At 43.9% G+C, this 23,616-nt stretch overlaps 2 protein-coding genes across 3 annotated transcripts; both read left to right on the top strand.

The window, feature by feature from the left end:
- The first annotated feature begins 1,815 nt into the window (after nucleotides 1-1,815).
- GEMIN6 (gem nuclear organelle associated protein 6) lies at nucleotides 1,816-10,501 on the top strand. Of its 2 annotated transcripts, XM_039528539.1 has the most exons (4): nucleotides 1,826-1,970; nucleotides 3,339-3,447; nucleotides 3,873-4,018; nucleotides 9,846-10,501. In XM_039528539.1, the coding sequence occupies exons 3-4, from the start codon at nucleotides 3,891-3,893 to the stop codon at nucleotides 10,216-10,218; spliced, it is 501 nt and encodes a 166-aa protein (XP_039384473.1). In that variant the 5' UTR covers nucleotides 1,826-1,970; nucleotides 3,339-3,447; nucleotides 3,873-3,890; the 3' UTR covers nucleotides 10,219-10,501. The 2 variants fall into 2 exon arrangements, with proteins under 2 accessions (XP_039384472.1, XP_039384473.1); XM_039528538.1 differs by lacking the exon at nucleotides 3,339-3,447 and having other exon boundaries at nucleotides 1,816-1,970.
- Nucleotides 10,502-13,553: 3,052 nt separating this feature from the next.
- LOC120402013 (serine/arginine-rich splicing factor 7-like) lies at nucleotides 13,554-19,181 on the top strand. The gene is made up of 8 exons (XM_039532317.1): nucleotides 13,554-13,685; nucleotides 14,023-14,203; nucleotides 14,335-14,511; nucleotides 15,387-15,461; nucleotides 15,574-15,675; nucleotides 16,323-16,370; nucleotides 17,498-17,533; nucleotides 18,729-19,181. The coding sequence occupies exons 1-8, from the start codon at nucleotides 13,658-13,660 to the stop codon at nucleotides 18,784-18,786; spliced, it is 705 nt and encodes a 234-aa protein (XP_039388251.1). The 5' UTR covers nucleotides 13,554-13,657; the 3' UTR covers nucleotides 18,787-19,181.
- The last annotated feature ends 4,435 nt before the right edge of the window (nucleotides 19,182-23,616 follow it).

Here is a 23,616-nt window from a genome sequence, read left to right as displayed (position 1 = left end):
TTTCTTTGCTCACCCTCAATCCCATTGTGTAGGACGGGGTAGGCAACCTATGGCACATGCCGAAGGCGGCACTCGAGCCGATTTTCAGTGGCACTCACACTTCCCGGGTCGTGGCCACCGGTCCGGGGGGCTCTGCATTTTAATTTAATTTTAAATGAAGCTTCTTAAACATTTTAGAAACCTTATTTACTTTACATACAACAATAGTTTAGTTATGTATTATAGACATAGAAAGAGACCTTCTAAAAACGTTAAAATGTATTACTGGCACGCGAAACCTTAAATTAGTGTGAATAAACGAAGACTCGGCACCCCACTTCTGAAAGGTTGCTGATCCCTGGTTTAGGAAGTAGGTGATGAGCAGGAGGTATGATCATTTATCCCAAACCTACTCCTTTCTGTTGTCATCCTTTTAATTAGTTAAGGCTATTTTCCTTGCCAATAGTCCTAAAGTTAAAAGTAAGCATATGGATGGTTAACCACTTTGAAACATCAGCTCTTAAACCAGAAACACTGCTCTCAGGGCAAAACTTCCAGAAAGACTCTGCAAAATGCAGAAAGTGAATAATGAGTGTGTACAACTCACTTTCTCAAAGAGCTTTTCCTTAAAAACCAATATTGTGTATATTTAATGCTCCTGGCTACCCTGAATCTGAAGTCTCCACTTATCTCCAGAACAGGTGCAGCACAAGCTACTACAGTGCAGGCTTCCCTGCCCCACCACAACACACATTCCCAAAGTGCTGCCAAGGATAAGACTTGAACTCCCAGTATGTGGGTACTGCTTCAGTGGCTAAAGCCACCCAATTCTTCTGGCATTATGCTGCCTGCAAACTCTCTGGCTTGCAACTGATCTCTGTTCTGCTTCATACTTTTAAAATATTGATTCCCCAGTGGGCTGTTGATGCTAGGCACTGGTGCTGAGATCAGTCCCAAACTGATGATACTGGTTTATGGGAGATCAATGCCATAGTTTGAGCTTGTGTCTCACCAACAGAAGTTGGTCCAATAAAAGATGTTACCTCACTTGCCTTGTCTCTATAACATGTTGATAATGTGATTCTTCTTAATGGGGAGAGGGGGCAGTATCTTGGGAACCCTTGCTCAAATTACTTCAGATTTGGCCCACTAATACTTGAGGTACTTACCAAGGCAATCTGACTCAGCATGTGGATTTTAGAGCATTCAGGAAAAAGTAGCTGTTCAACAGTGAGCTAGTCTCATCCCAAACTATTCTGCCCCACTGTAACATGGGACCACATTTAGGCCCAGATCCTGCAGACACTTATGCACATGCCTAATTTTTCTACTGTGAGTGGCCCTACGGGATTACTCATGGCAGTAAAGTTAAGCATGTGCATGTTTGCAGGACCTTGCCTGGGAAGTGACAGTGCTAACAATACCAAAACGGGAGTGTCGAGTGTGCAGGGGGGCATAAGCGGGGGCACCTAAAAATATTGCGTTTTCTTTAAATCTCATGGAAATTGGAAATAAACAGCATAATGATTTAAATATATTTCATGCAGTCCCTCCGTTTATTGGTAATATGCATCCAATCCATTTTGTAAAACATCCCAAATACACGCATGTGTTTGTGAAATAAGGTTTTGTAGTAAAAGGTTGCTTCCAAGCTATTGAAACCGAAGTTTGCAGTTGAAAAAACCCCAGGGGGCTGGAATGCATGGAGTTTTCTAGAGAGACGGATGCTGAGCACATTACTATTTTGGTACAAATCCCTGTAATTTATTAAATTTTCAATTGCATATGAGCTAACGGAAGCACGTGAGCTACTCCAACAACGTAACACCGATAGCAATGAGGAAACTACAGAACAGGGGCTTCTGGGGCCAGGAAATGAGGTCTGTGAGCAAAGCGTGCTGGGTTGCACGTTGGGCCATGTGTTTCCGGACTCGGGGATGGTATCGCTGCTTGTGAGTGTGAGCCAGCTCTTCGCTTCAGCACTGTTGCATGTAAGTAAAACAAAAGCGTGGCTGTCTGGCTGGTTTCAAGGGGTTTTTAGTGTTGCAGAGTACGCTGGCCTAGATTATGTTGGCTATCTACTGCAGGAAGTGCAATTCAGTGGCAATAAAGATTTGAGCAGGGGTCTGTCTGCTTTTGTATTGGCCTGTGGTGGAGAACAGGCTCATGGAAACAAGCTTGGTTTAAGTGAGAATGAGTGCATGGACAGAGCAGAATAGCAAGGGCACTTTCCAACCAGCAGAATGTGCAGTGCAGAGACACTAACAGGCTGGGATCCTGTGACCTGAACCACACTGGCTTAGTTTTGCACACCTGAATAGTCCTATTGAATATAGCAGCTGCCTAAAGTTAAAAACAAGTGTCTTTGCAAGACTGAGGGCCTTAGATTGTAAACGTACATTGTAGGGCAGGGACAATCTTCCTCTGTACAGCATCAAACAAAAACTCTGAGTGGGGCTCTGTGCTCTACATGCCGGCTCATGGGCATCATTAAGAAAGGGATAGATAAGACAGAAAATATATTGCCTCTATATAAATCCATGGTATGCCCACACCTTGACTACTATGTGCAGAAGTGGTCGCCCATCTCAAAAAAGGTATATTGGAAAAGGGCAACAAAAATTATTAGGGGTATGGAATGGCTGCCATATGAGGAGAGATTAATAAGACTTTTCAGCTTGGAAAAGAGACAGCTAACAGGAGGTATGATTGGTGTGGAGAAAGTAAATAAGGAAGTGTTATGTACTCCTCATAACACAAGAACTAGGGGTCACCAAATGAAATTAATAAGCAGCAGGTTTAAAACAAACAAAAGGAAGTTCTTCTTCACGCAGCGCACAGTCAACCTGTGGAACCCTTTGTCAGAGGAGATTGTGAAGGCCAAGACTATAACAGGGTTCAAAAAAGAGCTAGCTAAATTCATGGAGGATAGGTCCATCAATGGCTATTAGCCAGGAGGGACAGGGACAGTGTCCCTAGCTCCTGTTTGCCAGAAGCTGGGAATGGGTGACAGGATGGATCACTTAGTGATTACCTGTTCTGTTCATTCCCTCTGGGGACCTGGCATTGGCCACTGTTGGAAGACAGGATCCTGGGCTAGGTGGATCTTTGGTCTGACCCAATATATATGTTCTTGTGTTCTAATAGAGCACAGGTTCAGAAAAGCAGAGGGTGAACTGCAGGTTCCATGATCCATGCACAGGGGTCTAGGAAGTGAAGGACTCTCCCTGCCTGCTAGTGCTTTCCTCCCCCCAAATACAGTGGACAGGAAGTGGAAGAGACTCCCAGTGCTCCCTGCTTCCCCGGGCTCTTCGGACTCAGTTCTGTACACTCATCTCCCTCTTCTACTCTCCACTAAGCTCTGTGAAGGGGTCCTGGGAAAAGGAGATGCCTTCCTGCCCCAAACTGAGAAACAGAAGCTGCTGTGGTGCTGTTACTGATCAATGTCCTTTGGCAAGGCTTGACAACGTATGTATATATCTCAGTGACAGTGATGGGGGGGGGGGGGTAGATCATTCAGTAGCTTGAGCATTGGCCTGCTAAACCCAGGGTTGTGAGTTCAGTCCCTGAGGGGGCCATCGTGATATTCTATGATGAGAGTTACTTGGGCCAATAGTAGGAGATACATAGTCAACTCAGTAGTTACATGGGACAATAGAAGGTACACATTTTTGTATGTTAGGAATATGGGTTTTTTTTTAAGCCGTGTGTGCCTTTAAAAACAACAAATGAAGGAGGAAATGGAAGTGTTTTTATGTGACTTTTTCATTAAAATATGATGTAAGAAGTGACTAAAATAATTAAACAGAAAAAGGAGGCAAACTCAATGCTGGTCCAAAGGGTTGGAGTAGAGGCATCTGCTGTTGCTAATAACTACACTGATTGCTCTTTAGGTTCAATGAGTGGGAAATATGAGTGAATGGCAGAGGAAAAGTCCTTTAGAATGGCAGACTTATGTGAACAAAGAAGTAAAAGTCACAGCTGCTGAGAAACATGAATACAAGGGATGGGTCTTAACAGTTGACCCAGTTTCTGCAAAGTAAGTACAGAGCTGTAATTTGCTTATAACAAAGAGAACAGTGATCTGATATGGAAAGACTGAATCTGAAGCAAACTTGCTTGGAGCAGAAATGGCACACTGGGACTTTGGTCCATAATTCAATATCTGTGCTAATTAGCAGAGCCAAGAGGAAGGGGATGCTAGGAGTCATAAGGATTGTTCATATGATTTCAAATAGTCATCTGATTTGAGAGACTAATAGTTTTGGGGAACAGATGGAACCCAGGAGCTTGGTTGCTCTTGATTCATGCCAATTTTGCTGTGCATTTTAAGCACTCTTAAAACATCATCACTGCTTCTGTGTAGTGCTGTGTTTTAAATATAGAATGCATTTGGCCTTCATCACATCCAAGAGAAAGCCAAGGGGAAATATTCAAGGGAGGGTAACATCTTAAATACCAATCTATTTTCCTGGTAAGTATCACCTAAAGCCCCAGTGCTATATCGTAATCCACAGGGTGAACTGATTTGCACCAATGCAGATCGCGATTGGGGCTGTAGATAATTTAAAAAAAATCAAACTTTACACTATGCTTTGTTTTTTGTATTTCACTCATCTTGGACAATGGAAGTAGATAAATCCAGTTAATTTTCTGTTCTCATGGGCTAGCACAAGTGATTTTAGGCTGAAAACACTGCAAGGGGATGTTTATATCCAAGCAAAGTTTTTTAGCTAAAGAAAGAATGTACCAGAGGGGACAGGATGCATAAATTCAACACAAGGGCTTTGCATTATTTAGTTGGGAATTGAAAGTCTACTACTCTGTGCGTTTACGGTTCCTAGCAAAATGGGGCTCCATTCCTTGTTGGCCCTTGGGCATTAGTGTAATAAATGTCATTAATAATAATTAGGGCTGTCAATGGATTAAAAAAATAATTACATTTTTTTAATTGTGATGAATTGTGCAATTAAACAATAATAGAATACCATTTATTAAATATTTTTGGATGTATTCTACATTTTCAAATATATTGATTTCAGTTACAACAGAATACAAAGTGTACAGTGCTGACTTTATATTTTTGATTACAAGTATTTGCACTGTAAAAAAAAACAAACAAAAGAGATTGTATTTTTCAGTTCACCCAGTACAAGTCTGTAGTGCAATCTTTTTATCATGAAAGTTGAACTTACAAATGTAGAATTATGTACAAAAAACTGCATTAAAAAACATAACAATGTCAAATTTTAGAGCCTGCAAGTCCACTCGGTCCTACTTCTTGTTCAGCCAATCAAGTTTGTTTACATTTGCAGGAGATAATGCTACCTGCTTCTGGTTTACAATGGCACCTGAAAGTGAGGACAGGCATTCTCATGGCACTGTTGTAGCCGGTGTCGCAAGATATTTACGTGCCAGATGTCCCTTCATGCTTCAACCACCATTCCAGGGGACATGTATCCATGCTGATGACAGGTTCTGCTCGATAACAATCCAAAGCAGTGCAGACCGACACATGTTCAATTCCTCATCTGAGTCAGATGCCACCAGTAGAAGGTTCATTTTCTCTTTTGGTGGTTCAGGTTCTGTAGTTTCTGCATCGGAGTGTTGCTCTTTTAAGACTTCTGAAAGTATGCTCCACACCTCGTCCCCCTCCGATTTTGGAAGCCACTTCAGATTCTTAAACCTTGGGTCGAGTGCTGTAGCTATCTTTAGAAATCTCACATTGGTACCTTCTTTACATTTTGTGAAATCTGCAGTGAAAGTGTTCTTAAGATGAACAACATGTGCTGGGTCATCATCCGAGACTCCTATAACATGAAATATGTGGCAGAATGCAGGTAAAACAGAGCAGGGGACATACAATTCTCCCTCAAATTTAATTAACACAATTTTTTTAATGAGCATCATCAGCATGGAAGCATGTCCTCTGGAATGGTGGCTTAAGCGTGAAGGGACATACAAATATTTAGTATATCTGGCACGTAAATACCTTGCAATGCCAGCTACAAAAGTGCCATGCAAATGCCTGTTTTCACTTTCTGGTGACATTGTAAATAAGAGGGCAGCATTATCTCCTGTAAGTGTAAACAAACTTGTTTGTCTTTGCGATTGGCTGAACAAGAAGTAGGTCTGAGTGGACTTATAGGCTCTGAAATTTTACATTGTTTTGTTTTTGAGTGCAGTTATGTAACAAAAAAAATCTACATTTGTAAACTGCACTTTCATGATAAAGTTTGGTATGAAAGGGGCTGTGGAAATTTAGACTAGCTCAGGCTAGTTGCCTAATTTAGCCTGCCCAATTAGCCATCTTCTTTAGTGGGGCGTCTTCCAGGAAACTAACATAGTCAAATAATAGTGAATGGTAATGATTATAGCTTAATTGTGACAGTGCTAGCACAGAGTTCTCCTGACAGGTGGCTGGCAAAGAGGAAAAATAGCTTCTGCCCTTTTCCCCTGAGGTAGGAAAAAACGTCATTATTGTCTCCCTTCTCCACACAAACGTACTTGATAAGTCTAAGACTAAATGTTTTCTTCACTGCATTTGTTGTGGGACTCTTTAGAAGATCAGAGCTGGGAAGGCAGCACTCTGAGCCACTAACTAACTGGCCCGGGGCCTGAGTCAGTTACAAAGATTTTCCCCATAGCTGTTGGCCAGATTTGAGTTGAATAGATGTTTAAAACTTGTTTTTTAACAAGCAAGACCTAGATGCACAAAGGTACTTAGGTGCCTATATCTGGGGTTTAGGTGCCTAAATCCCAGTTTTGGCTCCAATGCTTTCCTCAAAACTCCTGCCGAACCCCAGAGTCACCTAAACTCAGTGCCTACATTTTCAGAGTAGAAGTTGGCTAGGCATCTATAGTTCTGCCGCTGGGCATGTGCACAGTTGCCTCCCTCTAGGTGCCCAGATGCCTATCTCTGACCTAAGACCCAGAGCTATTCACAAACTGGGAAAAGATAGGTGGCAAAACACTTACGTCGTGGGTGGGGGCCCACTCCGGTAGGTGTGCTCAGGGCCTGCCTACCAGATCAGGTCTAACTCACAATCTGCCTGGAGGAGGATATGGCAGTAGTGCTCCACGTGTAACTTTTAGTCCAGTGGTTAGAGCACTCACCTGGGATGTGGGAGACCCAGTTCAATTCCCCCCTCTACCAGAGGGGGTGAAAGGTGGGAGCCCCCTGTTGAAATCCTTTGAGTGCTCTCACCACTGAACTACAGGATAGTCTGATGGGGTCCCCTCAGTCTCTCCCATTGAAGCTCCACTCTGGGTAAATAACGGAGCAGGGGGACTGGGTCCACATCTCCCACCTCTCAGCTGAGTGCCCTAAACACTGAACTATAAAGTCATTTCCACTCTGTCACCCAGTGACTATTTATGTACATCTCCTCCACAGTGGAAAGTTGCTGGGCTGGAGAGAGAGAGAGAGAGAGAGACTCTGTAGCCCAGTGCTTTGGGCACCCACTTGGGAGGTGGGAGATGCTGGGTCCAACCCCCTGCTCCAATCACTCTGTCATTAGTTATCCAGAGTGGAACTGCTTCAACAGGAGAGACATGGGTCTAGTCTACACTACAGACTGATAATAGTATAATTGTCACTCAGTGGTATGAAAAATCCACACCCGAGTGACTAGTTGCACCGACCCAGCCCCTGGTGCAGGCAGTGCTATGATAGCAGGACAGCGTCTCCCATCAACAGAGCTGTCACCTCTCGGGGAAGTGGATTGACTATGCTGACGGGAGAGGGCTCTCCCATCAGCGGAGAGCGTCTTCATCGAGGTGCTATGGAGGCACAGCTTCATTGGTGCAGCTGCGTGATGCAGTGTTTTAAGTGTAGACCTGCCCTGAAGGAGCCCCACATCAAACTATCCCATAGCCCAGTGCAGTGAGCACTGTCCTGAGAGGTGGGAGTCCCCTGTTGAAATCCTTTCTCCCCATCAGGCACAGAGAGGGGAGTTGAACCTGGGGCTCCCACATCACAGGTTAGTGCTGTACCCCGGGACTAAAAGTTGCAAGGTGGGCAGCAGCAGCAGCACTTCCTCCTCCTCCTCTGTCTGTTTGGCATGGAGCGAGGCAGGCACTGAACTCATCCCCCCGCAGGAAGTGGCTCAGGCACCTAAGCTGCCTGACACTAGGAGACGGGTTCCCATCTATAGATTGCTAAGCAGAGACTTAGGTCATGTCTACGCTGTAGTGGCACAACTACTGTGCTGCTGCTGTAGCGCCATAGCATAGACACTTCTCACATCGATGGGGTTTTTTCTGTCAGTGTAGTTAATCCCCCTCCGAGAGGCAGTAGCTAGCTCGACAAGTGTAGACCAAGCCTTAGGCACCTCTTCCTGAGAGAGGAACAGGGCTTAGCACATGCCTCTCTGATCAGCATCTCCCATTGGCTAGCTTAGGTGGGGAGCTGCCTAGCATGCTGGCTTTTGTGGCTCCCATTCTGAATCATCTCTCTCGCCCCATTGATTGTATAGGAACCCTAGGTCTGACTCAGGCTTTGTGGATTGCAGCATTGTTTCCATTTTTTTTTCTAGGCGCCTAAAAGATATCTGTGATGCTCAGCATTGCAACGCCTCAGGCTATGTCTACACTACAGCTTACGTCAGCATAACATATGTTGCTCAAGGGGGTGAATAAATCACCTCCCTGAGCAACATAAGTTACCGTGCCAGAAGCACCAGTGTGGACAGTGCTATGTCAGTGAGAGAGCTTCTCCTGCCGACACAGCTACTGCCACTTGCAGGGGCTGTAGTAGTTAAGCCAATGGGAGAGCTCTCTCCCGTCAGCTTAGAGCAGCTACATTAGAGAGCTTACAGCGGTGCATCTGCATCTGTGCCGCTGTAAACTCTCTAGTGTAGCTGTGCCCTCAATCACTTTGTGGTTCCCACCCTAAATTCCTTCCCATTGCAATCACTCAGGCCATGTCTACACTGCACTTTGTCATTAAAACTTTTGTTACTCAGGGGTGTAAAAAAACCATTCCCCCGGATGACAAAAGTTTTAACGACGAAATGTGCCTGTGTGGGCAGCGTTTTCTTGGCGGGAGCTGCTCTCCCATTGACGAAGCTACCACCCCTCATTCGAGATGGTTTTATTTTGTCGCCAGGAGAGCTCTCTCCTGGCAACAAAGAGTAGCTATGCTGCGCACCTTACAACACCATGCCGTTGTAAGGTGCGCAGTGTAGACATAACTTCAGGCTTTATCTCTACTGTCCACAGTGATGTCCTCTCCCTGCACTGCCAGTCACCAAGGGAGTCTTCCAGAGGAAATGAAACCTGATTTTCCAATGTACAAACAAACAGCCCTCCTCTCCCATTCTTCCCCCCCCCCCACCACCAAAAAGCATTCTGGCACCTGTTCTATAATAAACAAGCATAAAAGGCAGAATCTCTCCTCTGCAAGCACCTTAATGGTGATGAATTTATCTCATGGTAATTAAGGTGTGGAATTCTATGTTCTGGCCTTCAACATGCAAGATGTTAAATAGACTAGGGTATAATATTCCTGGGCACTCAGGAACCCTGTGTCAAGTTTGCACTTCCAGCCTGACTCTGGAATACTTGATTTCCCAGCCCAATGTATGAATTTTTTTTGTTTTGCATGGAATATTCTGCTATGCACACACACACACACACACAGCCAAGATTTTCAAAAACAGGTGTCTGAAATTTCCCTGATTATGTGGCATGATTTTTAAAGTGACTTCTAATGAGAACTCCTGAGTTCTCAAATTTTGGAAATCTGACTATGTATTTACTCACGTAATTCTAAACACCCATTTTTGAGCAACACGGCCTAGATTTCTCACTGTCTTTTTCTAGTTAATGACTTATCATTCAATATATGTCCTCTTTCCCGGCAGTGTTGTCCTAGTGAAGCTCATGGAGGATGGAAAAGTATGTGTCTCAGTCATCCTGGGTCACGCTGTACAGAAAGTTGAAATAGTGAATGAAGGGGATGATGAAATGAAGGAGCAGCTTGCTCACCTATTCATGCCAGAAGAGAGCAAAGTTTATGGCCACGAAGAACTGGAGAAGAGGAAGAGCAGCCTGAAGACTTGGTTGGAGACCAATCACATCCCTGTAACAGAACAAGGCGAGTCACAAAGAACACTGTGTGTGGCAGGTGTATTAACTATCGACCCACCATACGGGCCAGAAGACTGCAGCAGCTCCAATGAAATTATTCTATCTCGAGTCCAGAGCTTGATACAAGGCCATCTTGCAACGCAGTAATAATGGACAAGTTGATAAACGCTTCTCATCTAAAACTCTTCTATTTCAAACAGGGGGAGGTGCTCATTTTCCCTTAATTGAAAGAATTGTTCTATACTATTGGTTGACTTGATTTTCACTGACTGGTGTGAGGGTGAGCAGTACTGTTGTGCGTTAGCCACTCTGGCTGATTCTGTATGTGAGGAAACAGATGGTGGAACAGTCGTATAACTGAAAGCAGGAAGCATTTGTACTACCTAATATTTTGTATAAAAAACCATTATTTGGTATGAATGACATTTTATTCTATGGACTCCTAATTCTTTATCTAACACTGTCTCAGATGAAAGATCGAGTTGACGAATCTTGTCTTCCTGGCTGTGTCCCTCCCCTCTGTGTCTGCCTTTAATTGCCTCTCCTACCTGTGGGTGACAAAGATTGTTGGAGTGGTAAATACTGAGGAGGACAGGACAGTCATACGGCACAATCTAGATACAGCCACATGCAAAATTATGCAGTTAGGGACATGGAATGCAGGCTCTCCCTACAGAAAGCAGAGCCTCTGAAAAAGATTTAGGGGTCATAGTGCAAAAGCAACCCAAGCTGAGCTCTGAGGGCAATTCTGTGGCAAAGAGGGCTAATGTGATCCTTGGATGTATAAACAGGGGGAGTAGAAGGAGGGAGATGATTGTACCTCTGTATGTGGCATGGATGAGACCAATATTGGATTACTACATCCAGTTCTAGTGTCCACATTTAAAAAAAAAAACAGTTGAAGAATTGGAGGGTGGTGACAAGAGCCACAAAATATTATTCAGGGCTGGAGAAAATGCTGTACAGTAAGAGACTTAAAGAGCTCAATCTGTTTAGTTTATCAGAAGAAGACTGAAGTTATGTCTTCATTGCAGAGTTAGCCCAGGCTCTTATCCAGGTATTGCCCTGACCCACCTCCCATTCATTTTCTCTCTCTCTCTCACTCACACTCACACACACACACACACACACACACCCCCCGAGCTAAGTGGTGCTTTCCATCTGGGCTAGCTGGCCTGGTTGGCAGTTTAGGCGGGAGCTCAGCTTTCATTTGGGCTGGAAATTTGCCCACTTTGCAGTGAGAACACAGGCTAAGTCATTTGAGTGCTGACAGTCCTCTAGTGCTTTACCACAATTCCACCTGTGTGCCCAGGACAGACAAGTTCTCTCACAATTCACTCGGAAAGAATCAGTGCCACAGCTTACTGCTGAATAAAGAGCCTTGGGAAGTCCTACTGATGCAGGTGCATGAGTGCAGCACCAGTGAGGACACGGTAACTTGGGTATGGCTGAGCTGTGAGACTGTATGTACCTGGGGTAGGCTGACCCAGGGGCCAATCTCTGAGTGAACTGCATAGTGTGAGAGGTAACTTGATTACAGTGTATAAGTATCTTCACAGGAAGAAAATATCAGATACTAAAGGCATTTAATATAGCAGAGAAAGGCATAACAAGAACAAATGGCTGGAAGCTGAAGCCACACAAATTTCCTAACCTAATTTCCTTCTCTGATAGTGGATGGGGAGCCCTAGTAACACTAAGTCACCAACCCTGTCAAAAATTAGGTTAGTTCAGTATGATTTGTTGTTGACAAGGTCAGAGCAAAAGCTTGTCTCTCTCACCAACAGAAGTTGGTCCTGTAAAAAAGATGACCTCATCCACCTGGTCTCTCTCATCATGGATACTGACATTTAAACTTTCATAGGCTTCAGAGCTATTTCAATCCCATATGAGGTTTTAAGTTTAAATCATTGTAATCTGTTAATTTCAGTTGGCTTTGAATTAGACTCCCATTAAAATAAATAGGGCATTTCACATTCTTTTCACTGCAATTGTTTGTGTATCTGATTCTTAGACATCAGTGTACTGATTCATTTTGAAGATTATCTTCACAACCAGCAACAGAAGCTTAAAATAATCACTTAAATTCTATATTAAATGAAAAAACCAGAAAAACAGTATTAATTAGGCTTTCATTATCCTTTCTTGTACCTTTAAAATATGTAATTACATAATTTTAGATCAGTTCCTAATTACTCTTCTTCAATACAATCACAGCTGAGAAGGTACATGTGTTACAAGCCTTTTTTTTAATGGGTGTTCTGTCCAGAAACAGAAATATCTTTTACTTATTGTCGGTCACAAAATGATTTTTTTTGTTAGATGAAATTCTGTTGGCTTGTTTAGAGCTATGGCACATGAAATAACGGGATGCTTTTCACCAGGGAAGACCCTGATGCAGTAGCCATTTACACACTGAACTCAATACAGCTGACTGCAGCAGATTCTACAGGCTGCTGAAGCCATGCAGCAAGATGCACATAATTCCTTCAACCATGTCAAAGACAGAAGTTCTCATTTAGGACTAAAGCCCCTGGGCAGCGGTTGGATCTGTATTAGTCTCAGCCCCACCCCCCCGACTCAACTACACGAGCAGAGTCTCTGTCCGGACAAACCTGAACTAGCCAAAAGAAGCTGTTACCCCAGTACATGTTAACTGAGTACAGAATGTGGCTGAAAAAATGTCTCCGCTCCCAATCTGGGAAATATTTAGGCACTTGCATAACTTTAAATGGGTCCTGCTGAAGCCCCCCCTGTCTACTGGAGTTGATCCCTTGCTCTACAGGGGCCCAGCCTGTGATCCTAGGGGAGCTCTAATGGGACCCAGCCCCTTCCTTCCCCCCAGCTCTACTGCAGCCCAGCCCCTGCCTCACCCCAATAGCTCTACTGGGGCTCAGCCCCGTCATATCCCTGGGGGAACTCTAAGGGGGCCCAGCCCCCTAGCTCCTCCCATGGCTCTATTGGGGCCCAGCCCCTGCATACCCCTGGGGGAGCTCTAAGGGGGCCCAGTCCCCCTAGCCCTCCCCCCATGGCTCTATTTGGGCCCAGCCCCCCATATCCCTGGGAGAACTCTAAGGGGGACCAGTCCCCCTAGCCCTCCCTCCATGGCTCTACTGGGGCCCAGCCCCCCCATATCCCTGGGGGAGCTCTAAGGGGGCCCAGTCCCCCTAGCCCTCCCCCCATGGCTCTACTGGGGCCCAGCCCCCCCATACCCCTGGGGGAGCTCTAAGGGGGCCCAGTCCCCCTAGCCCTCCCCCCATGGCTCTATTTGGGCCCAGCCCCCCCATACCCCTGGGGGAGCTCTAAGGGGGACCAGCCCCCTAGCCCTCCCCCCATGGCTCTACTGGGGCCCCGCCGACACCGGTCGCTCACGTTCCCCCACCCGCGGGGACAAGTTCTTCCACCACAGCCCGTTACTATGGAAACGGGGAGAAAGGGGTGGGTTCTCTTTCCCGCCTTCTCAGAGCGCGCGGGCGACCAGGGGTGCTGTGCGCGTGCGCCGCTCACTCTATATAAGCGGCTCGCGGCGCCTGCGCGCAGAGAGGCAGGCAGCGGGCGAGGCTGGGTGGCGGTTGGCGCGGGAACCATGTCTCGCTACGGCCGCTATGGAGGCGGTAGGAGCTAGGCCGTGCCGCGCAGGGGAGCGCGGCAGCGGGGATGGGGGGGGCCTCTTCGCCGATCCCGGGGCGCGTGGGTGGTCGCTGCGGGATAGGAGGCCGCCGCCGCCATTTTGCGCACGTTGGGCGCTCGCCGCGCGGCTGGGCCAGGGATCCCCGCGGGTGAGGCGGCCAAGATGGCTGCGGCGCCTCAGCGGCGGCTGGGCTCGGTGCGGCGGGGCACCGGCAGGGCCTTGGCGCTGCGGCCGCGCCTCCCTCCGCTCGCCCGGGGGTGGGGTGAGGCGAGGCGGGGCGGCTGCTCGGCCCGCAGCGACCGCGTGACTTGCTCTTGCAGAGACCAAGGTGTACGTGGGGAACCTGGGCACCGGCGCCGGCAAGGGCGAGCTGGAGCGAGCCTTCAGCTACTACGGGCCCCTGCGCACCGTGTGGATCGCGCGGAACCCGCCGGGCTTCGCCTTCGTGGAGTTCGAGGACCCGAGGGACGCGGAAGACGCGGTGCTCGGACTGGATGGAAAGTAGGTGGCGCGGGAAGCTGCTGCTGCTCTGCCGGCGGCGGGGGGGCGGGCGCGCGCGGGGTCCGCGGCCCGTGATTTCTGCTGCGCAGCAGCCACCCGCCGCCCTGACCGGCGCCTCTCTGGGCTTGCAGGGTGCTGTGCGGCTCGCGGGTGAGAGTGGAGCTGTCCACGGGCATGCCCCGCCGCTCGCGCTACGACAGGCCTCCCGCGCGGCGCCCCTTCGACCCCAACGACCGATGCTACGAGTGTGGAGACAAGGGTCATTATGCTTACGACTGCCACCGCTATAGTCGGAGGAGGAGGAGCAGGTATGTGTGTGAAAGGAGTGATTGGCTCTCTTTGCTAGGTGCAGATGTAGTCTTGTTAGCCAAGAAGAGAATGTTATGCCAGTTTAATTTAACGTTAATGCTGTATTCATACAGGTGTATTTTACATTTTGTTGATATTTCATATTAAATGTTAATATATTAACAATCAACCTGGTCAAAACCTTTCAGGTTTCTTCGTTTGAGTCAGTCGCCTTGATTCAGAATGTCACAAGCCTTAAGGTTTCATGCTGAGGCGCCTTGCAAAATCCGACAATTAAGATCCTTCTAGACCTTGAGGTGATCAGCATAAGAGGCCAGATCCCCTCGAGCCATCTACACCTAGCTTCACCATATTCTTTAAAGGGCAGAAAATTTGAGACGGTGATCGCCGTAACAGTAAATTTGGCTTTCAATTGGGGCCCCCCCCCTCCGGTTTAGAAAGAGGAACACCAGATTGACCACATTCCCACCTAGAAAAATCTTCTTGCGTCAATCAAGCCTCACCCTGGCTCATTTGGCTGTCAGTTTGATCGTCGTTAGATTGAAGAGAACACCTAGATGCAGCGATCGGCTATAGATACTTCTAGATCGTCTAGATCTGCTAGACCTTGGGCCAAAGAGGGTCGACCTGCAAACTTGCAAGGTTTATTTTAATACACATTACAGTGTTTTTATATTATCATGTAATTCTAAATGTAATTCAGCTTAACATCTTTTCTAGGTAGTAAAAATACTCAAAACAAATAGGCCCTGAGTTTTTTCCAACTGACAGACACTAATTTTTAGTTGTCTGAAATTTTAACTTCAGCAGAGGCTCACGTGCGCTAATTGCTAAAATTGTTTTCTAATACTTATTTTTTCTAACCTACCATTAGGTCACGTTCTAGATCTCATTCAAGGTCCAGAGGAAGAAGGTATTCTCGGTCACGCAGCCGAAGCCGTGGTAGGAGGTGAGTTTGACTTCCTTGTGGTCTCCTTTTTTTAAGAGAAGTCAAATATACTATTCTCCTTTTTAAAAGACGAGGAAAGTATTGTATAATATTTTCAAATTTTTCACTGCAGATCCAGGTCAGCTTCCCTTCGCAGATCGAGGTCGGTGTCACCTCGTAGATCTAGATCAGCCTCACCCCGTAGATCCCGATCACGTTCTTTAAAAAGATCAAGGTAATTAGTTTTGTATTATGCTTATCAGCCAACATTTTTTTTTTAAGGTGGATTCAGAATATTTGAATGGTATGATGGGAGGTAGTGTGAAGCTCATTCATTACGTGTTATTTGGCAAGTAGATTCTGTGAGCTTTCAAGACCAAACATATTAACATGGGGAAATTTCCTCTCAACTGAAGTGAATATTCAAAAAACAGTTCTCTTGAATTTTTGGTATTGCATGTTTAGCTGGTTGTAGGGTCTGGTGTATACTTAAACATTTTGCCAGCCTAGTTATGTCCTTGAGTGTGAATAAAATCACACCCCAAACAATGTGTAAGTATTGTGGTCAAAGCCCTGGAGCAATTTATGTAAATAAAAATTGCTTTACATAGCATAATATAAGCTTATCAATGACATCAACTTCCCATGTTTCAGTGTTTGATTTCTGATTTTTTGGAAAATAGCACCTCTATCTAAAGCTGGCAAACAGGATCCTACTCGGATAACAAAATTGCTGCTGCAGTATAGACTGCTTGGAGTTTTTTTACCTAGACAGCAAATGCTGTGGACTTGTATTTTTCTTACTGTATTGCTGTATTAATACAGAAACTAATTCTTGTGGAGTTGAGTTGGCTTTCATTAGTTTCCTTCTTCCAACCTTAGGTCTAGATCAAGATCCAGATCCAGATCTGCTTTATGGCCACGAAGCAGGTAAGATGTTTGCCATAATTAATTAAAGCTACAGGTTTACGTAGTCAAATGCATTAGTTCTTTCTGCCATAGATAGATGCATATTAGGCAAAACTTGTTCATGTACCAGAAGTTTGCCTGTGGTTCACCATCATGCCCTAAGACCCTAATGTGTCCTGTAAAAATGAAGTTGGTGCCAGGAAAGTATATTGGAAAGGACACTTCGTAGTTTTAAACCCCAAACTTGCTGGCAAAAAGCTTAACAGCACCTAGCAAAATACAAATGCACAGTAATAGAGAACTCAAGAGAATCCCTGGGATGTGTTTGGGGGAAGTTACCGCTTGATGCTAAAATGTGCTGTTTCTGCCTGTTATCTCATGAATGTCATATTGAAACTTAACATTAGTTCCCCCTAAATTCAAATGTCCATTTAGCCATTCTACAGTATGCCTTGATTCATTTGCATATGCTAGTGGTGTGCAGTGAACAACTAGCCATGATCAATTTGTGTCAGCTAGGGAGACTCAAATAGTAGGGCATGTTAGTCAAATGTAGAACTGGGACTGTTTTTCTATGAATGAGGTACTCCTAGAATTCAAATCTTAACATAAATCTTCTTTGTGACATAACATAAGTATGCAGTTTAGTGGTCCAGTAGTAGCAGAAGAGTTTTTTTTCAGGATGGGAGTTACTGAAAAGTGTAAAGCATTGGCATTGTTCACTGAATGGTTTTAAAGATACTGTCCATTGAACTTCACCTTCAAGCAAGCAGAAGATTCTAATGGCTTATTTACAGAAGAACAAAGGGAACTCTTGGCTGCAGAGCTACAGAAGTTCTAGAATCAGTTAGATGTTCACATCTTGTTGGTAGTTTTAAAATGTCACAATCACAGCAGAACTTTGTTTCTGATGGTGGTTATATTAAGGAGGCACTGCTCTCTTGTGCCTAATGGTTTTTGTTGACGGATTTTCTGAACAAACAAAACTACTCAGAAGAGTTGCCAAGAAGTAGAAATAGGTGGGATGAAACACAAATGTGAGCACCAGACTTGAAATGTACCAGCATGTTTTCATTAAATGAGTAGTGATGGATGGTGACTCTGTCTCGAGATGAGTACAGATAAAAACTTGTGTCCATATTTTGCAGCCGATCAAAGTCCAGATCACCATCTCCAAAGAGAAGGTAAGTTGAATCTTGCGATTAAAGACTGCAGGGTGTAGAATAAATGTTGTGTCTTCAGTGGTCTCTACTGGTAATCTCAGTCAAACAAGTTTTCAGAACTTTTCCCTATACTTTGTCTCTGATTTAACTGTAAGGTGTATTTTGGATGGACAGGGCTGCCTTAATTAATGCATGGGACACTGATTACTAAGATGAGGCCCATCATGGTAAAGCTGTTTCCAAGAAAGTGGGTGCATGCTGTATTATGAGGATCTTGCCTTTGGCTATTGCTGTATTACTTCCATCCTCATATAATTGCAAGTTAATGAAGTCTTTATAAAGTGGATGAGCATGAAATAAATTTTAAGCACAGGGAAAATCAATTTTAAGCAGTCTATTTAAAAACTCCAGTGATCATAATGAGATTAACTTGTGTTCTAGAAGGTGCAGTGGGCTACTTCTGGCTTACAATTAAATCCTTTTCAGAAGGACTGAACCTACTTTCTCAAGGGGTGGGGGATATAGCCAGAGTAAAAAAAATTGAATGGAACATGTAAATGGCTCAGAGTAAAACTGTAAATGGATTAAATGTGTGAAGCAAAACATAAACTAAAGACTTCTTGTAACAAACACCCATCTGACCGAATTGAAGTCAAACTGTGATCCACCTTGCTGATGGCTCTGTTTTGACTAACAGCTGTACAGTCTGTTGTTGTTACATGGTAATAGCAGGATAGAATTTTCTACATTTCCCTTTTGTAATGCAGATGAATATTTGTTAGAACATTGCATGTTTTATGTAATTAATCATTAGCCTTAGATTTTCCATTTTAGTTTGAGCCATTTTTAACCATTTTCCATTAATTCAGGGTAAGTATGATCTTCTCAACACTTGGAGACCACTTTTCCAAGCTTGACTGAAGTCTCTTGAGGGAAGGAGTGCATGGGAACTGGAGTAGCATGTACCTTGCCACACTGTGTGCCTGACCTCAAGGTCCTTGTTTATAGTCTCCTTTTTATCCTTTCCTGTTAGAGGAAATGTGTGTAAGATCTATTTTAAAAGGAAAACTAATTATCTACTTTCATTGGTGCTGATTATTGGGTTATTACAGAAAATACTTGGTTTCTTCCCCCCTCTGGTGACATTGCTATATCGGAAGCTCTAAGTCAACATTAGAGTTACTCCAACTAACTTCTGTTTTTCTTTCACTTTCAGTCGTTCACCATCAGGAAGCCCTCGAAGGAGGAGTGCAAGTCCTGTAAGAATGGACTGAAATTTCAAAGTTAACCTTTTAGGAAGAAAGTTATTTTGTTTACGTTGTTATAAGGGATTTTGTGTCTGATGTAAATGGTAAGGGCTTAGTCCTAGAAGGGTATTTCAATCAAATAACAATTGGCCTGGATTGGGATCTTCTAAATTGTGACATCACATTCGTAGATTAGTGCGCAACTTTTTTTGTTGTATGCATTTGCATCCTGTGATCTGAAAATGTGGGACTTTTTTTATTGACACATAGAAATAAAATGTGTATTTCTAACTAAAAACCTCTTTGTGGTAGCCCTACTGCTTCTGTTAATGCTTCAGTAACTTTAAAGCAAGTCATGTATGTCATTGAAGTTGACGTTATACAGGTTGTCAAACTTAAAAATTTGATGGCTATCACAGTCATATCTTCTCAGTTTATTTTGAATTCTAGACAAAGGTGTACTTTTAATTTCTGCTTTTGTTCTGAGAGATGGATGAGGTGATGCAAGTTAAAGGTGATCTGCAAAGTGTTATTACAGAAGGTGCTTGTGCCTTTTTTAATAGGTTTTTGATTCTGAAAGTGTCCTGAAAGGAAGTGTAACTGTTGTTCTACTGGTTTTTAAAATGATCGGGAATGTAAAGTCTAGTCTTCCCTGGCCATATTGGAGAATCAGTGAAGTATCAGATGTTTTGAATTCTTAAATGAAGGTGTTGAAAGGAGTTTTTACTCACAGTGAAGTTAAATGGCTGTTAACTTTTAACCAGAGTGTTTAAAATTTTGTAAACAGCTCAGTTGCCCCTACTTTTTACATATAAAGAAGCCGAAAAGGGCACAAGCACAGGGTTGTGGGGTTTTTTTGCAGGTTACCTTTAAACAGTGCATGTTGAGGGAGAAAAAAATACAGCTCTGTCATGACTTCTCTTCCGCAACCAACTTTGTCCAATTAAACAGATTAGGGGGAAAATGAACTAAACGAGTGATTTTTATGCAGTCACGATCTGTTCTGCAACATATGTTGCAATCATAAAGCAGCCTGTATGCTGATAGGCAGAACCTTTTATGGTACTGGTAAGCTAATTCCTGTAGTACGCACCAAATACATGATTGAAGAGCGTAAAAATAAATTGTATATGAGGAAGTATTTCAAACTGAAGCCTATTTTGTGATCTCTAAGTTGCAAGTGGCTTTGACACTTAATGTTGAAACTGAGCATGACTGTCTTTTGATAAGGATGTTAGACTGCCAGGAATCTTCTTGATAAAAACAAACACACTGCAGCTCTTTAATATTCTGGTCTATTTAAAAAAAAAACCTAGATAAATTCATGGAAGATAGGTCCATTAATGGCTATTAACCAGGTTGGGCATGGATGGTATCCCTAGTCTCTGTTTGCCAGAAACTGAGTGAGTGACAGGGGATGGGTCACTTGATGATTCCCTGTTCTGTTCATTCCCTCTGGGGCACCTGGCATTGGCCATTGTCGGTGGGCTAGATGGTCTATAGGTCTGACCCATTCTGGCCGTTCTGATGCTGTAGTTGAATACCAGTTTCAGCGTTCAGGGAAAGTGCTTTAGAGCACCTTCACAGGCACTGAGTTTGAAAGAACAGACTTGTTCATGCTTCTAATGATATATCTAATGGTGGATTATGCTTGTAAAAGTTATAAACCTTAACGTAGTACCTTAAGTAGAAAATTACCTGGCCCAAAAGACAAATTTTGGGTAATCCACAAGCTTCCGATAGACTTCTCATCTAATGTTAGGCTTCACTCATGCCTGTAAGACTTTTACAACTAAGTAGTCCCAACACTCTGAACAGGTTGGTCCCTAGACTTGTTAACACGTGAAGGTTCTTGAGGAGTAGTACTAGCTGTTGGAATGCCCTATTTTGGTAAAGTTCTCTTATTTTGACAGTTTTCATGGTCACCTGCCAGGCTTATTTCTTAAATCTATTAGCCAGTTTCCTAGGTTTATGTCTTGACTTGATTTTTGCAGGGTCTCATTTTCCATACGTACAGTGCATTGTAGTTTAGCAATGGAAGCTGATGCTCCTGTTGCTGAAGTATTCTGTTATTGACATTTTGCTAATTCTTAAATACAAGACCCCAAAAACTGAAAAATGGGGAATGGGAGATAACATTGTATAATTATAAGGAAATGATTCAGCAAATATACCTAGAAGTCATTGCTTACAGGTATCCTTATTCATTGTACAGAGGAGTCTAGCACCAGAGAGAAGCTGAAAGTGAGGTCAGTCTAGAGAAGTTGAAGTATAGCAGTATAATGGCTTGTGTACATGAGTTGCACTGGTTTAACATGAGGGGTGCATTTACTGTGTGGATGCTCTTGATTTTGGTTTAGTGTAAATTAGTTGGGAACAGGTGCGAACTAAACTGCAGTAACAAACCCTTAAACTGAAATAAGTGTCGGTGCAGAGCTTTGCTGCATTAGTTTAAATTCATGCTTTAGGTCAGTGGCTCTCAACCTTTCCAGACTACTGTACACCTTTCAGGAGTCTTTGTCCTGTGTTCCACTAAGTTTCCCTTCACTTAAAAACTACTTGCTTACAAAATCAGACATAAATACAAAAGTGTCACAGCACACTATACCAAAAAATTGGAATCAATTGGAATATAAATATTGTACTTACATTTGAGTGTGTAGTATATAGAGCAGTATAAACAAGTCATATGAAATTTTAGTTTGTACTGACTTTGCTAGTGCTTTTTACGTATCCTGTTGTAAAACTAGGCAAAAAGCTAGATGAGGTGAAGTACCCCTGCAAGACTTCTGCGTACCCCCAGGGGTACACCTACCCCTGGCTGAGAACCACTGCTTTAGGTTAAGCTACTGCAGTTTTCCCATGTAGACCAAGCCCCAAGAGGAAACTAGATGCCTGTGAAGACCCACAGGCCTGGAGCTGGGAAGAGGATGACCGGGGGAGAAAAATAGATGTACAGAAATGGAGGAAGAGATTGGGCCAGGAAAGTACTTGCAGTGGAAAAGAACCAGACAAATGTAGCAAGGGCTGAGAAGAATATACCAAATGGGGAGGGGAGGGGGGGAGTTTCTGCCTTTCCCCTGAAAAGGGCAGCACAAGCACTGTAGTTTGTATTAAATGTAACTGCTTTTTAGTCTTATTCCAGCTTCTTCCCTTGGTTGATGTGCTGTGGCCACTGAATCTGAAAAGTTGTAGATGACAGTTACCAGCACTTTTCTTTGAATTTTTCAGATGAGAATGAGACTCTGCTCCTTATCCAGGGGCTTGGATCAGTCAGATCACTTCCCAGTTTTGTGAGGTTTGAGTTAAATAGACAACAACAAAAATTTTAGCTTCACTCTGTGATCTGTTGTCTTTCTGTATTCCCCATAGCAAATGGCTTTGCTCAGAATTCATTTTATTCTGAATTACTCATTTAAAAACATCACAAAGGGAAAGGCAGTGCACAGCCTCTTTGGAAGCTAGTCTTTGTAAGAGGGCTGCATTTACCTCATTTGTGCCCTCAAAGTTCTTAAATTGATTTTATTGTGAAGGCATCTGTTCTAAAGAATTGAGTTAAGTTTGAGGGCAAGGAAAATTCCCTGCTGGTGTTTGACTCATTCCCTACTGCAGGGACCATGCTCACCTGTGGTGTAATCCTGATGTATACCTTTACTGTCACCACTTCAGTGATGCTTTAACACAGCTGTTAATTGATGATACACTGTCTTGTAATGGGTGAAACATGCTAAAAGGAATGTTGATACTGAGTGGGATGCACAGGGAAATGAAGGAGCTGTCAGCAGGACCCCTGGAACAGGTTCCTTGTTCACTGCAGAAGAAAGCTGTGGCCTGTAAGGAAACAAGTAATGAGGATGCCCAACAATTTGTTCTGTGTGTCTGACAATTTTATTCTTGCCTGATGCTGACATTACTTACTGGTCTGTAACTGCTGGGATCACCTCTAGAGCCCTTTTTAAATATTGGCGTTACATTAGCTATCTTCCAGTCATTGGGTACAGAAGCTGATTTAAAGGACAGATTACAAACCATAGTTAATAGTTCCACAATTTCACATTTGAGTTCTTTCAGAACTCTTGGGTGAATGCCATCTGGTCCTGGCGACTTGTTACTGTTAAGTTTATCAATTAATTCCAAAACCTCCTCTAATGACACTTCAATCTGTGACAGTTCTTCAGATTTATCACCTACAAAGGTTTGGGAATCTCCCCAACATCCTCAGCCGTGAAGACTGAAGCAAAGAATTCATTTAGCTTCTCCGCAATGATTTTTATTGTCTTTAAGTGCTCCTTTTGTATCTCAATCATCCCGGGGCCCCACTGGTTGTTTAGCAAGTTTCCTGCTTCTGATACACTTAAAAAATATTTTAATACCTTTTTTGAGTTTTTGGCTAGCTGTTCTTCAAACTCCTTTTTGGCTTTTCTTATTACATATTTACACTCCTTTCTGTTTACCTCACTAGGATTTGACTTCCAATTTTTAAAAGATGCTTTTTTATCTTTCCCTGCTTCTTCTACATGGATGTTCAGCCACTTGTGGCTCTTTTTTTAGTTTTTAGAAAATGGTTTGTCTCTGAAGTTACAGGTGGACTTCAGTGTTCTCTGCTCTGATGGAAGTACCTCAGTCCTCTTCTGCTAACTGGTTTCATGTGGGGAAGCAGCCAGCACTCTGTCTCTCTCCAGCCACAGTGATAAGGAAGCTCCCGTCCTCACAGGGCCATAACCTAGCCTGATGGATGGAGCCAGGCTTTAATAGAGATGTTAGTGAGTAGGGAGGGATGAAGGGGGTGGGGGAAATGAGCCAGGTTTGGGTGAGGAGTGGTCAGGAAAGGAGGCCACTGAAGGGTTATTAGTGGGG

The sequence above is a fragment of the Mauremys reevesii genome, linkage group 3, assembly GCF_016161935.1.
Source record: "Mauremys reevesii isolate NIE-2019 linkage group 3, ASM1616193v1, whole genome shotgun sequence".
Classification (NCBI taxonomy): domain Eukaryota; kingdom Metazoa; phylum Chordata; order Testudines; family Geoemydidae; genus Mauremys; species Mauremys reevesii.
Note: the sequence above shows the minus strand (reverse complement) of the source record. Positions and strands in the feature narration are given on the sequence as shown.

Coding starts and splice junctions, on each gene's coding strand:
- GEMIN6 (XM_039528538.1), top strand. CDS start 3,891: ATGAGTGAATGGCAGAGGAAAAGTCCTTTAGAATGGCAGACTTATGTG. Junction 4,019..9,845: donor GTTGACCCAGTTTCTGCAAA/GTAAGTACAGAG, acceptor CTTTCCCGGCAG/TGTTGTCCTAGTGAAGCTCA.
- LOC120402013 (XM_039532317.1), top strand. CDS start 13,658: ATGTCTCGCTACGGCCGCTATGGAGGCG. Junction 13,686..14,022: donor CTACGGCCGCTATGGAGGCG/GTAGGAGCTAGG, acceptor TTGCTCTTGCAG/AGACCAAGGTGTACGTGGGG. Junction 15,676..16,322: donor CGTTCTTTAAAAAGATCAAG/GTAATTAGTTTT, acceptor TTCCAACCTTAG/GTCTAGATCAAGATCCAGAT.